At 38.7% G+C, this 14,320-nt stretch overlaps 2 protein-coding genes across 6 annotated transcripts; one reads left to right on the plus strand and one right to left on the minus strand.

Annotated features, from left to right (window-relative positions):
* Window positions 1-5,616: 5,616 nt before the first annotated feature.
* On the minus strand, window positions 5,617-9,443 carry LOC117787409 (nuclear distribution protein nudE homolog). 4 transcript variants are annotated; one of them, XM_034625927.1, is made up of 7 exons: window positions 9,206-9,398; window positions 8,512-8,819; window positions 8,298-8,451; window positions 7,960-8,233; window positions 7,654-7,890; window positions 7,156-7,247; window positions 5,617-6,443 (listed from the first exon to the last, which is right to left on the minus strand). In XM_034625927.1, the coding sequence occupies exons 2-7, from the start codon at window positions 8,589-8,591 to the stop codon at window positions 6,381-6,383; spliced, it is 900 nt and encodes a 299-aa protein (XP_034481818.1). In that variant the 5' UTR covers window positions 8,592-8,819; window positions 9,206-9,398; the 3' UTR covers window positions 5,617-6,380. The 4 variants fall into 4 exon arrangements, with proteins under 4 accessions (XP_034481818.1, XP_034481817.1, XP_034481815.1 ...); XM_034625926.1 differs by lacking the exon at window positions 5,617-6,443 and adding an exon at window positions 6,645-7,015 and having other exon boundaries at window positions 9,315-9,443; XM_034625924.1 differs by lacking the exon at window positions 5,617-6,443 and adding an exon at window positions 6,645-7,015 and having other exon boundaries at window positions 9,206-9,406.
* A 572-nt stretch (window positions 9,444-10,015) lies between these two features.
* Window positions 10,016-14,257, plus strand: LOC117786262 (type 1 phosphatidylinositol 4,5-bisphosphate 4-phosphatase). 2 transcript variants are annotated; one of them, XM_034624419.1, is made up of 6 exons: window positions 10,016-10,099; window positions 10,432-10,682; window positions 12,381-12,556; window positions 12,624-12,833; window positions 12,899-13,063; window positions 13,127-14,257. In XM_034624419.1, exons 2-6 carry the CDS (start codon window positions 10,565-10,567, stop codon window positions 13,241-13,243), a joined length of 786 nt encoding a protein of 261 aa, XP_034480310.1. In that variant the 5' UTR covers window positions 10,016-10,099; window positions 10,432-10,564; the 3' UTR covers window positions 13,244-14,257. The 2 variants fall into 2 exon arrangements, with proteins under 2 accessions (XP_034480310.1, XP_034480312.1); XM_034624421.1 differs by lacking the exon at window positions 10,016-10,099 and adding an exon at window positions 10,106-10,305.
* The last annotated feature ends 63 nt before the right edge of the window (window positions 14,258-14,320 follow it).

The following is a 14,320-nucleotide window of genomic DNA, read 5'->3' on the forward strand; positions in this document are numbered from 1 at the left end:
AAAAACGACGCGCGCATGTAACAGCTTTGTCAATGTCACTAGGCAGGCAGTTGTGGGCGGGGCAGGGGCGGGCGCCGTGGTATTTGTGGCAAGGTGCGAATACTCAGCAACTAGTGGTCGCTCAGTGGCTCACATTTCGCAGCAGCAACAACAGCAGCAGGCACAAATTTGTTTACGCCTAATTGGGCTACGCTTACAAGGCTCAACCGCCCGAAAAAGTATGCTACATAAATTTCATTGTTGCCATATACCCTTTATTCTGCACATATCGTTATAAATAGGCATGTTTACTTGTTGCAACTGTTTGAACAAGTATTTTCATTTTATAAAAAAAAAAAGTAAATAAATGAGTTAGCATGTTAAGAGTGTTTTTTCGAAAGAAAATATAAAATTAAAGAACTGAAAAATATATAAAATATAAGTTTTATATAATACCTTGAATGCATGCTTACATGCTTACTTGTTGCCAGAGTTTTTAAAAGTTTATATTTTGATCCGTTTATATTTAGTTATGATATTAAAAGCAGGCCTAATTAAAAGATAGTATCACTACTAACTTATATTGAATTTTAAACTAATATAAATAGAATAGCTAAAAAGTTATATAGTTGCCTATTTAAGCCATTAACTAAACTTACCAGCAAAATCTATCAACTAATGCTATTTCTAGTCATCGCTTTAAGCTATTTAAGCAACTAGAAAATCAATTACAGCTTCCACAGCACATAAATCTACTGTTAATTAAAGCCCAAAAATGCCGGTCGACATACTGCAATAAAAAGGCTAAAAACGCTGTTAAATTTTCATAGTATACTTTTGTGCTTATTGTAAATTTGTCTACTCGAGTTGAGAGTGCAGAGTGCAAAGAGGCAATTTGCCAGTTGAGCTTGCAACATTTACAGCAAAATGAACGACAGCACTCAAAAATGTGGCAATGTCTGAATAAGTTTTTGTGTCTGTGTTCTTTTGTGGGTCATAAATCAGAAAGTGGCCCAGACAATGGCCTGTCATTGGCACACACACACACACATACAGGTAGAGAGTAAGTAGGACACAAAGGTGCGATGTTTTTTAACATTTGTGTGCGTCGACGGAGCCATAAAAAGTTTGCCCATGGCATCAGCTCGTTTCAGTGGGCAATTTATAAGGCCATCGGCAGCAATTTCTATATGCTACGAGTGTATTGCACAAAGAGTCAAGAAGCCAACATCCAGTTGAACGTGGCTTCAATTAGTAAAAGTGCTAACCAAACACACACACATAGAGAGAGAGAGCGAGAGATTGAGACAGAGAGAGAGAGACAAACACAGATAGCTAGTTGCACTCATTGTGGCAATTAATTGAAGCACGTTGCAAATCAAATGCAAAAACGTAAAACGAAATGGAAGCGACTCAAAGGAGGATATAACAATTGTTCTGATGCCATTGGCCAATTCAATTTAATTAAATCTCTCTAATGTCTGCTAATGATGTGGCACTTGTATCCACTCCTCTCACCTCCCTACCATTGAACAATTAACAGCACGTTGCAGTTGATTGAACAGATCGCATGGTAGCACTTGGTGGCTCTTCACTTGCCACTTCAGTGTTGCACTAATCAAATTCATTCATTTCGAATTTACAGTTGGAAATCGCTGTCGATTATTTATAGCTGCCAGCCCCGGATGTAATGCCAGCCGGAAGTCAGCAAAGATGGCGACAGAGGAAGCGACGCCATTGCCATAGTCGTTGTTGCGGATTGCCTGCTGTTAACAAGCGTCGACATGACCTCCGGCTGTTCTTTGTGTGTGCTCACGTATGTGATGTGAGTGTCAGTGTGTAGGTGGAGTGTGTGTGTGTGTGTGTGTGTGTGTGCAAAACGTCGCTCGCTCTCTTTCTCTGTATTAAAGCAAATTATGCCTTTTATTATTGCAGGCTGCGCTATAGCGAAAATATCCCAAAGCAGCTGCTGTTGTTTGCTTTGCGTTGATTTTGCTTTTACTCCACAGTGCTGCCTTCCTCTATCCCCCACATTCTTCTGTTATGCTGCTGTTCTGCTGTATGTGCTATTCGGCTTTCACCTGCTCATAGGCAAACTCATTACGAAAAATGAGCGTCCTGCGGCGTTCAAACAAAGCAACAGTCCCGTACCTGAGGCCACTCCCCCTCCCCAACTGCCACCCTCTCACCTTCTTTTCTGGTCATGTTTATGTGTATATGTCTACATTGCTTGTTTATGCCGAAAATCACATACACACACTCAGCACGAGTCAAGAGGGATGCAGAGGGAGAGAGAGAGAGAGAGCGCAAGAGAGAGAGAGAGAGAGAGAGTGGAAAGTCAAGAGGAATAACACCAACAACACCACCGCCCACATATCGATTTTGTTTGATGTTTTGGCCAGAACATAACGGCACAGGACACACCAGGATCGCCACCCCCTATTTGGAGCAGCCGCACCATCATCATCCACATCGTCATCATCATTGCCTGCTCCTGAATTCCTGAATTCCTGCTTCCGTTTGCATTTACTTTGCCGCCTTATATTACTCCGTCGCGTATTTTAAATATTTAAAGTGTGTAAATGCCAAATATAGATACTATAAATGTTTATACAGGGTATTCTTTAAATTCTTATAAAGAAACAAATACGTTAAACTATAAATGTATTGCTAACGATACTAAAGCATATTCTTTTAAATCAACATTTATAAACTGTCTTCTTAATTTTTTTTCTTTTATTTGAGTTATTCTTAAAGTTCACAATGCTTCACTTCGCGTAATGCTGTCTTTAATCTGCCTTCTTTATATTTAAATTTTAGACATATTTAACAGAGTCATCTGAACATTTCCTACCTTTTTTCAATAAAAATATAATAATAATATTTCTTGGAGTCCATTTAACTTAGTCTTTTTCTCCTTATTCTCAACATATGTCAATCATTTGGAGTGAGGGCGATTTTTCTTCCGTTAACAACAATAAAAAGGCAGCACATATCTTTTATAAAGTCAATCAAAACTTCCTCCTAATCTAGTGTTGTAATCTATGGAACACCCTGTTTGAGCTGCCAGCATGAAAAGTTCTTGTTTAAGCTTCTTCTTCGTTTTTGCTACACTTTTAAGAGCTGTTTGGCTACATTCTTATGCGAAAACAATTATACTTGAGCTTCCAAATGTTTGGCCAAATTGTTGTTACTGGCTTTTAGTAAGTTCTCTTGTTGTGGCTTGCTGCGCTTATTGTTTTGTTGTAGCTGTTGCTGTTATTACACCTGAAGCAGATTGTCGCCCAATTAAGTTCCACACACACACAAAGGCAGTTAGTCGAGAAAGTGTTTTGACAAAATAAAAATTCACATTTTTTTAAAACTCAAATTCAGTTAAATTCAAAATAAATTTTTTTTTTGCAATACATTTAATTTTAAAAAATATTTATAAAATCAAATATCTGCAATTTATTCTTTGACTAACTGTATAAGCTTAAGCAGGTGTTGTTGTTGCTTTATTTGTGGTTGTCGCTTTGCTCAGTTAATTAGCTCATGCGGATTTTTCGTTTGCCCGTGGGAGTTCATTAAGGCACAGCGGCAGCAGCAAATTCTTCAAATTGCTTTAAAAATACTCGGCTCACACACCCACACACACAAAAACACACTCACACAATAAAGGACACCCACACATTCTTCTATGTATGAGGCTGGTTTTGTGTTGGCGCATTTTCATTTCAAACGGCAATTGCATTGTGCCATTCCCAATCCGCTTATGGCTGCTGCATGTTGCATGCACCCAGCATGGGGCAACCAGCTTCACATCTTCATGCGACAAAAACAAACAATGCACTCAGCCCGAAACAACAACAACAAAAGCATCACTTGCCTGCCCACGGGTTATGCTTGCGGGAAGGAAAGAGAGGAGAATAGGAGCGGTTGAAGAGAGGGGGGAGTAGAAAGAGGTGCTCTTGTAAGTGCTGTGCGTATGATAAAAGCTTGTGCCATTTGTTGCTGCTGCGCTTTTCCCGTTGTAGTTGTTGTTGTTGTTGGTGATATTGTTGTTGTATTATGCTAGTGCTGTCGCTGCTTATGAAAAATATACCCACTCAATGCCAAACACTCGACGCCGCTAACCCTTAGCTTACTTTAAAACACAAACAAACAGCAAGAATAGGAAAAGGAAAACCAAAGCACTTTCATTAGCTTACCACTCACGGTCGCCACACACACACACACCCTTACACATGCATAGCTCTCCCAACTCCAACGTCTCCTCTCTTGCCACGCTCCCTTTAGCCAACTTAAGTCCCAGCGTGTCGCAAGGTCAGCAACAGCTTCAGTTGTTACCTTCAGTGTCACCGCAAATCTTTGTCCCTCCATTAAGACAACATAAATTCCTGGGGTAAATAAAGCTCAGCGCAAACCGCACCGAAAATGTACTAAAAAAGACCGCCAGGGAAATTTACAATGAAAGCTGCAACTGCAAAGCTTTTAAGGAGTTACAAATGCAAGCATATCTGTATGTTTGTGTGTGTATGTGTGTGTCTGGCGGGTATGTGCTTGTGTTTGTAACAGTTTTGTCCTTGGTTTAGCCGCTGACGCAGCGCGCGCCCGCCTTAGCTAAATTAACACAAATATTTTGCTAATTAATTATTTATTGCACATGAGAGCGACACAGAAACTTTTTGACGCTTGACTTTGAAGTTGATGGCGACGTTGACGCATGACGTTGAGATTGTAACTGCGATTGAGGTTAAACTTGACTTTGAAATATTGCCATGTTTGCATTTTCTATTTAAAACTAATCATCTCATTATTTATTTATAACCAGAGCATTTGAGTAAGCGCAGACAAAATGAGCAGTCAAGAAATAAATAGAAACCACAGTGGATTTGTTGACTTTCAGGAGTGCGTGTGTGTGTGGATGCTGAGATCACTTTGTGTCCACAGGGCACTTGAATGTGTGGATGTGCATTTTACAGAGGATTAGCATAAGCATATGTGTGTGTGTATATATCTGTGTATGTGCAAAAACAACTTAGCAAGCTGAGAGCAATTAGGAGCGCTTCAGTGGATGCTAAGTATAAGCTTGGGCGTGTGTGTGAGAGTGCGAGCTGTTATCAGTGGAACTTAACATGAGTTGTGCGCTCTTGCATTAAATATGACTGTCTTCAGGTTGCGGGCATCAGTTGCTTTTTTAAAGGGACGCGGTACAGAGTTGAAAATGAAGTCAATATTATTATAATTATTTATATAAAACCCTTGTCCCAATTATAAAACTGCAATTTCTTTTCCTTTTAAATATATATTTTAAGATATAGCGTGTATTCTCTCTCTACTTCATCATCTATTTTCTGTTGGTTTATACATTTACAATTAATAATTATAATTATAATAATAACAGATTTTTGTATTTTACAATCATTTGTATTCGCGTATTAAAAATATAAATATAAATCAAAAATTATATTTTAGGTTGACCATTACTTTGTTGTACGGTGTAAATTTAACTAAATGGGGGGCGTTAGCAATGACTGCCGCCGTTTCTTGTCTTTAGCTTAAATTGTAGATGTAATTGTAAGTGATAAGTGTAATTGTCACACGCTTTCTCCAGATCTTCCACTCTAATGCTACGAGTATTTGTTGCTTGTTATCTGTTAGGGCTGTAATACTTTCGACTCAGCTGAACTTATCATACTACTACACAAGCTGCGCGACCTTTCAACTTACGCACTAAATTCAGTCATGTCCAATATATGTATGAATGTGTATTGGTAGTCAATGTACATGTATTAGTGCACTTTCGTTTTAAAAGCTCTGCGCGGTACGCTTTGTGCTTTGGGCTTTGAGCTTACAAAGCTTCAGTGTCCATGTGCTGTGTACGTGAGCCAAAGGCAACGGAACAACTGGGACATGACTGATCTAAATATACAGTAGATTTTCATAAATGTGCTAATCAAACAATTGATGGAGAAAACCAATTGAATGCCATTAACACAAAAATCAAACTGTGGATTAATTCGACTTATGATTAAAGTTAACATACAAGTACTTAATAAGGCGTTACATGCTGGGCGGGGCGGCTTCAGACGTCAACATACTATATAAATGATTTGTGTGTTATTTATAAGTAATATCGTTAAATCGTAATATCGTTAATTTATACAAGACATTTAACTGAAAATAAATAAAAGGGCAGAAGAGCAGAACTTGTAACTATAACATAAAACTGAACAAACTGTAACTGTCGATGTTGCTGCCACAGCAACTATAGTTGTGTATGTGCCACTTGTGGCAAGCAGCTGCTACTCCGCCTCCAGCGTTAGCCGACAGCCGTGTCCACCAAGAAGAGAAGACTGCTGCTGTGCCAGTCCTCCTCCTTCTCCTCCCGCTGCTGCAGCTGCGGCTGCCGCTGCTGGTCATTGACGTGGTTGCATCGGAGGCGCGTGCTCCCGATATGTCTTCAGCTTCGTCTCCATCGCCTGCAAAACAGCAAGAGAAGCTTATTAGGCAACAGCAATTACAAAAATAAAAACAATTGACATAAATGTTAACATAACAAAAACAAACATAGACTCAAGTTACAAAAATTATAAATTATTTATTAACGAAAGCAATTAATAAATGCAAGCGTCAAGTCAAACAAAAGCCAAAAGCAATTACAAATATCTTTAAACATATTTGTGTGTACATGTGAGTGTGTATGTGGGTGTGTATGTGTGTGTAGGTGTCACAGCGTCGACGGCTCTGGTTGAGACTCAGAGTCCTGTATGCTGCGCAAGCGTTCCGCAAAGCGCTTAAAAATGTTTGTGCCAAATTGCAGGCTACTCAAACTGCCGCGACGCTGCTGCATTTCAGGATTGCATTCTGTTGTCCAGCTGCCATCGCTGATAGGCGTTGTTTGAGTGGTGCTAGCGGTGCAGCTAGCGGTGCTAGTGCTGCTGCCGCCAAAGGCGCGACGAAAGAGACTAGATTCGCTGCCCGGCGACAGCGCTGGACGCTCACAAATGCAACGAAACTTTTGACATTCAGGACATAACAAGGCCTTGTCCCACTAAAAACATATGAACAAAAACATTTTATACTTAAACTGACACAACAAAAAAACATTAAGAAACATATAAAGTGTCGAAAGAGTAACAGATAGTTTGGGCCTTGCTTGGACTTGGACAGTTTATGGCTTTGGGGACTTACGTTCAGTTTTCTTAACATATCGGCCACAATGTTAAGCGCCGTGGTGCGGGAGCTGGCATTCATGGCATTGCCATTGATAAGGTTCTCGGGATCTGCAAAGGAAGCACACAACACAGTCAGGTTAGTTAGTTGATGAGTAGGCTAGGTCTAAATTAAGCAGTTAGTGAACATGACGACAAATGATTGTTAGTTACGAAGCAACATTAAACAAACACACGCACACACAATTATTGCCTACGAGAAATGTTGCAAATGTGAGAATTTCGCTTACATTTAATAATTTTGGTGATTACAAAAATACAATTAATGTGAAACAATTAATAAATGAACTTAAAATACATGTATAAAACTCAAAATAATTTGCAATTTTGTGTGAGAACGGAGTGTGTTGTGTTCTTTTCTAATTAAAGAACAAGAAACTCTAAAGAGCATTTGTGGGAATCTGTTTCTTAAAGTGGCGACATGATTTCGATAGTTTAAGTACGCGTAGTAGCTTACTTTTAAGCGAATGATGTTGATTATATTCGTTTCTATTAGCTAAACTGCCATTTAGCGCACTGACGCTAATGCTTGTGGCTTTCGTGGCGGCGTTGTCATGTTGCAGCAATATATCACCGTTGGCCACAATGCCATTGGGCAGCGATGCTGAGGAATTCATCGAGGTATTGCCAGCTGCTCCTGTTGTACCATTCGCTGGCGTATAGCGTGACTTGACATTGAGCTCTTGTTTAAGATCTGCAAATGGAGCAATAGATAACAAATTGAATGATATTAACAATAAATATATAAAAATGTTACACGTACCGCGGGTCTCGTCCATTAGCCGTTGCAGCTTCTCCTGCAGCATTTCTTTTTCGTCCACCTCCATCTCAAGGAGCGCATTCTTTTCATAGGCTTTGTCTAACATCTTCTCAAAGTCTACTATGCTCTCATTGAGAATGCGGTGAGCACGCTCCAGATCATCATTTTTCTGCTCCAACTGTCGCAGATAATCCTTCATGGAGTCGCGCTCTTTTTTTACCGTCTCCAGCTGTTTATCCAGATTTGACATTTCGATGCCTTGTGCATCCAACTTGAGCTATTGAGAGAACACATTAATTAATACGGATAACAATCAGTATACAATTTTAAATTGTACCCACCTTAAGTGAATCATTTTCTTTTTCTAGCATATTAAGCTTGGCTCTGAGATCTTTGATAATACTCTGTTTTTGCTCCAGAGTTGCATCCATTTCGGCTTCCATTTCCCTAGACTGTTCAACAAATTCATCGTAATCCTGTTTCACATCTGTCCATCTGCAAGGTTATCAAGATTATAAGGGATTCACTTTTCTCTGTATTTCTTGTCTGACTTACTCTTTGTGGTATTGTTTTGAGCGCTCTTTCCAATATCTGCACTCATCCTCGACACTGTTGAACATTGGTGGGGCCTCCATAATTATGCTTAATTTGTTGTTTATTTGTCGGTGGTCAAACTGGGTTTAAAATGTTCGTTCGTTCGTTGCTTATTCAATTTAATTTTTGAACAATCTTCTTATCTTTCTATACTTAAAATTCAAATTCGTTTCATTGGCCTGTTGCTTGTGTTTTTTTTTAGTGGCACTTCACTCCCGATTTTCCTATTACAAATGCCAAAACACAGTTGTTGCAGTTAAGTCAGTGATCTGAAAGCGATGATGAAAATGTGAAAAATCAATTAGGAACAGGTGTTCTCGCCACTATTGTTGGTGTTGTCTTATATTGTTGTTGTTGTTGCTTGCCGCCCTACATCACCGCACGCTGTGCCAACTAAATAAACATTTCTGCGCGTCACTGACGTCGCCGCCACATTGACTCTGCGTTTCCCGTACCTAAGCCAACAACAACGGCAACCAACAACAACAACAACGACGTCATGCTAAGATACGACGAAGTTTCCAATACAACAACGCGCAGCAGCAGCAGCACAAAAATGAAATCATCGCACATTTTCACACGCCTCTTTTGTCATTATCCAATAGGTAATTGATATTGCAACTATTGTGATTATCGCTGGCATGCATTTACTTACACTTTAGAAAATATTTGACTACATTTACTTTGGCTTATTTACATAAAAACCGCATAAAAATAGTTATGCCCGTAAAAATTTACCACTACTCCAAAATACACAAACCAACCTGTAGCCCTGGCGCAGTGTTGTAAAGTACGTGAAACAACCAGCCCTGCGTGAGTGCAGTCGGTATTTTCGTTGCAGTTGAATTTAAATACAATATTTTTCTTTCTTCTTAAACTATAAATACATTTTACGATAAGTCTACATTGTTTTGTAATGTATTAACTTTCTTCGAGTTTTACGTCTACGTATTGTTTTATTAATGGTGAAATCCGATTTTACCAACGGCCGTCCAGGGAATTTGACATGTTTTTTTGATTCGCCATCACTACTGCTATCATTTGATATATAAAAGTCTGTGTCCACGTCTATATCTGAGCTGTCGTCAATGATTTGCGATGCGCTTAAAGTCATATCACGTATTGAACTTGGATTTGCCGTAATGGGTTCCGCATCCTCCTCTCCAACAATCCGCACTGGCAATGCATTATAAGAGAAGCTTTTTGTAAGCTTCCGTAAGCGGGATTTTCCTCTTAGGCTGAGATTTATAAGTTGTGTTTCAGTATCACTGGAGCTACTATTTTCGTAGTCATTGTCCTTCGAAGTGTTGGCACAATAGTTTATAGCAGGTTCTTTTGCAGTATTCCGAGACATTTTAATTCTTGACCGCAAAAATGTAAACACGAAAATCAGCTGTCTAACAGCGACAACTCTGTGCCAGGGTCACACAGTCAGTTGCAGGGTAGAAATATGCAGTGTAATCAGTGTGACCAGAGCGAAATCGACAGTGTGACCAATTGACTCAAATGTGCGTCGACGGCAGCAGCAGTGCAATTTCAACAAAATAAGGTAAAATATAGCACAATAAAGACATACAAACATAAAACAATTAGCAGAGTTGTGTACAAAAACTTTACTAATGATAAAAATGGAATTTGTGTACTGACCTAATAAAGGCGTTGTAGCCGAAACGGCCATAAAATTGATTATTGCGGCGCATGCCGAAAAGGGAGGATTCAACAGCAAGACGAGTGTAAAAAAGAGAAAAAAACAATGTAGGGAAAAAACAAGCCATTGCATCAAACAAAGAAGAAATCGCTAACAAAATTTTGTGCTCCTATAAACATGCAGAATAAGCATACCAGTAAATCGTGTGCTTTTTGTTTTTCGCTTAATTGCAGTTGAAGCATTTGCGTTGCGGTGCAGAAAAATAACTAGCAGCAACAACAACAACAACAAGGCTAATTGCAATTTGGGTGCATTACTAACGGGAGTTGCTTAGTGCATAAGAGAAAAATCAACAACAACAACAACATGGCCGATCCCGAGAGGCAAAGTTTGATCAACGCGGACGCACCGACCTCCTATGCATCCTTTCCAGATGATGGCGCCGAAAATCCTGGCAGCAGCACTGTGGCCAACAACGAAGATGGTACGTATGATAAGCCTAACCTCGTGTCTTTACTCAAGTCCGTTCAACTCAACGAACTAACAATCCGACTCCCCCACACCCTCTTGCATATGCGTGTCACCGGACTTTGGGATCTATGCGGGTCCAATTGTCTTCGGTTATTGTTTTATTGTTGTCGTCTCGCACATTGGAAACCCAACAAGTGTGCGCTCTAGTTTGCAGCCACTGTGATTTAAAGTCGCCAATAGACAAGTCTTGCATTTCATGCTTAGATTTTCACACTTCCCTAACTGAGTCATAGTATTGTGAGAGTGGGAGTGAGAGCGGTAGTGGGAGTGGGTGGAGTGAGCGTCACAACTCTCCGTATGCGCGACATTCGCAGAAAGTTCGTAATTTGATGCCGAATCATAGTCAAATTCGTAATGCCAATCTCTTTACTATTAAATAGGCAGTTTCAACTATGTTGTAGAGCTTGTCATCTACTGATATAAATTTATTATTATTATGCACATAACATTTTCAATGCAATTGTTTATTTACGTATTATTTTTCGTTATCTTTATCAGTGTCAAGTTTATTGCTCAGAAATATGTCAATTCGGTTTCAAACAAACCTCCGGGGAAATGCAATTAGAAATGTAGAATTCTTAATTAAAAATAAACTTGGAATTTTTTAATTAGTATCTACCTATGTACCTATTATAGGGTATTAAAAATGGGTGTTTTTTCAGGAACTCCAATAAAACATAAGATCAATTTAAATTTAATTGTCAAAATATTTCTTAAGATATTTGATCAATAAAAAATTTATTGAATTAAACAAAATTAAATTATAGAAAAACATAAATCAATAATTAAAAATTTTGTTAAATCTGAAAACAAAAATCTCCGAGCTTAAAAACAAATCTCTAAAGATAAAGATAACTAAAAGTTGTTTTTAAAGAGTGTGCAGCCTTCAACAGCTGTATGAATTCTTTGATACCCTTATTGTTTTGTTTATTCTTTCATATCACCACAGAGTTGCACAGTCAGCTGCGGTAGCGTAGTCGTTGGCGTTGTCGTTGTCGTTGTTCAGCTGTTTAATCAGCAACAGCGATGCGATGGTTGCCAGCATTATATGACTCATCAGAATGCTTTCCATTATCGTCAGGCTGACAACAGTGTGGCTTCCCCTTACTCCGTTTCTCCTCTCTTCACCATGAAAGGGCTTTTGTTGTTGTCAAGAACCTGATCACTGCACACCCTTTCATACCATAAGATTGTCCAAGGTTGTGAGATATTTATAGCTGTCGTTTAAGTCTTGTTCTCTCTCTAGATTTGGTTTATACAAAGCTCTAACTTGTTTGCAACCGCAATGAGACATCTAAATGTGGCACAAATGCCGGTTTTAGTTTAAGTTTGAGTTTATTTAGTTTTTGACCCACTTGGTTTTATCTGTATGTTGTTCCGCCCACATAGTATCATTTCACTCCAACGACGACTTTCATGAGGTTCGGGTTCTATCGCAGCTTCTTCTGTAGTGCAACAACAGTTGCAACTGCAGCAAGATGTATTTATTTTACACCAAAGGTACAAAGACCATAGAATTATTTACATTTAAAAGCAATAGTTGGTTGTCAAAATATTTTAGGAGAGTTTTGATTAGCTTTTTGCAAAATCTCTAGTGAGTTTTCGAACACAACTGATTAATATTCCTTTTTGGTTTCTTGAATATTTACAGGTGGCACCGCACAATCGGTGCCATTTATTGGACCCGATGAGCTGCCTCCGCCGTATCAGAGCAGCGGCACCGGCGGCGTGCCAATGGTGACATGTCGCGTCTGTCAGAACATGATTGACATAACCACCAAACGTGAGCAACATGTGGTCAAATGCACCCACTGTAACGAGGCAACTGTGAGTAGTACCCTTAAAAACATTGACTATACTTATAGAGAATAATGATATGATTTCATTATTGTAGCCCATACGGAATGCACCACCCGGTAAGAAGTACGTGCGCTGTCCTTGCAATTGTCTCTTAATCTGCAAGAGCTCCTCGCAGCGCATCGCTTGTCCACGACCCAATTGCAAGCGCATCATCAATCTGGCTCCCAGCCCAGTGACACCGCCTGTGCCCACCATGCCGGGCATGTGCCGCGTCACTTGTGGCCACTGCTCGGACACATTTTTGGTAAATGTCAATAGAATATTAATTGAAATATAATTATAAATGTATTTATCTTGTCTATTGTTAAGTTTAACACCTACCACAACGCCCTGGCTCGCTGTCCACACTGCAGGAGAGTGTCCTCGGTGGGAGCACGATTCGCTAACAGTCGCGCCATTCTGTTTGGCATTGTCGCATTGCTCTTCCTTCTTGGCAGCATTGGCCTGACCGTGGGCACCATCTCATACGCATACGTACGTAAACCTCGAAATTGAACAACAATTATGTATTGACTAACATATTTGTATCATTCACAGGATCACGGCGGCATGTATATTCTATATATTGCACTATTTGGCATTGCGACTGCCATGTTAGCGCGATCCGTTTATTATTTCCGGCTTAAAGTGAGCGCCATCGACGGGCCCATGTAAGATTCGCGGTGTGTCGGTTAATATGCAAAGGCATTGTTTTATTTTTATAAATATATATATACATATATATATATATATATATCATTCCTTTTGATATTAAACGAAACCCGTAAATCGTATAACAAACTAAACAGCAAACAGAACACAAAATTGCAAACCTTTTTTCAGGCAATTCTCACCTCATTTTCATCTGCAGAGCCCTCAGCTCCTTTTCTCAAGTATATTAAAGCAAACAGTTTAAAATGTAGTTTTGTCGCGCATCCAAAAACGAGTTATTCGTCTTGTATTCAAACAAAACTTAGCTAAATCGTACCCCATTTCAATGCATATTTAAGACTTTAAGCCAAGCGCATAAAAAACTAATTAAACGCAAATTAATTCATAGTTCTTTAAGGAGCAAATGCAAAATAACAGAAAATTAGTATAAATAATAGCAGATGCTTATAAAGGCAAACATTAAAAGTGCTAAAATGGAAACTAAAAACTGTAGTCAGTTGTTAGACCAAGTGACCGACAGACAGACGGACAGGCAGACCACATTTATAGCATATATATAATATCTATAAAACAAATTTTTTATAAATAAATAAGCTCTATTTTTCATATACTTCTGTTTTTTTTTTATATACAATCGTTTGTGTTCTTGATATGTAAAAATCTGTTTTCTGTTTGTGTTTGTCTCTCATTGTTTTCGGTATTTATTCTCTATAAAGAATGCGCATAGATTTGATTGTTTTAACTTTGCCTTTTTCAACATATTTGTACTAAGAATTTAATAATGCACGTTTCTCAATTAACGAACAACAGGAAGTAGTGGAAAGTTTTTTAATTGGGGCATTAGTTATAATCGAAAGCGAATTCTAATAGTGCTAATGAATTGCATATATATACACATATACATACATACGATTAACTAAATATTGAACAACAAAAGTAAAGCTCATGCAACAACAATTTAGACAGCAACAAAAAAAAACAAGAGAATGAAAGCGGTCGAAAACATCGTATAAATTATATTAAACAACAAAAAAAAGGAAAGGTTTACTTTTGAAATATATATATATATACAACAAACAT

Source organism: Drosophila innubila (genome assembly GCF_004354385.1).
Source record: "Drosophila innubila isolate TH190305 chromosome 3L unlocalized genomic scaffold, UK_Dinn_1.0 0_D_3L, whole genome shotgun sequence".
In the NCBI taxonomy this organism is placed as follows: domain Eukaryota; kingdom Metazoa; phylum Arthropoda; class Insecta; order Diptera; family Drosophilidae; genus Drosophila; species Drosophila innubila.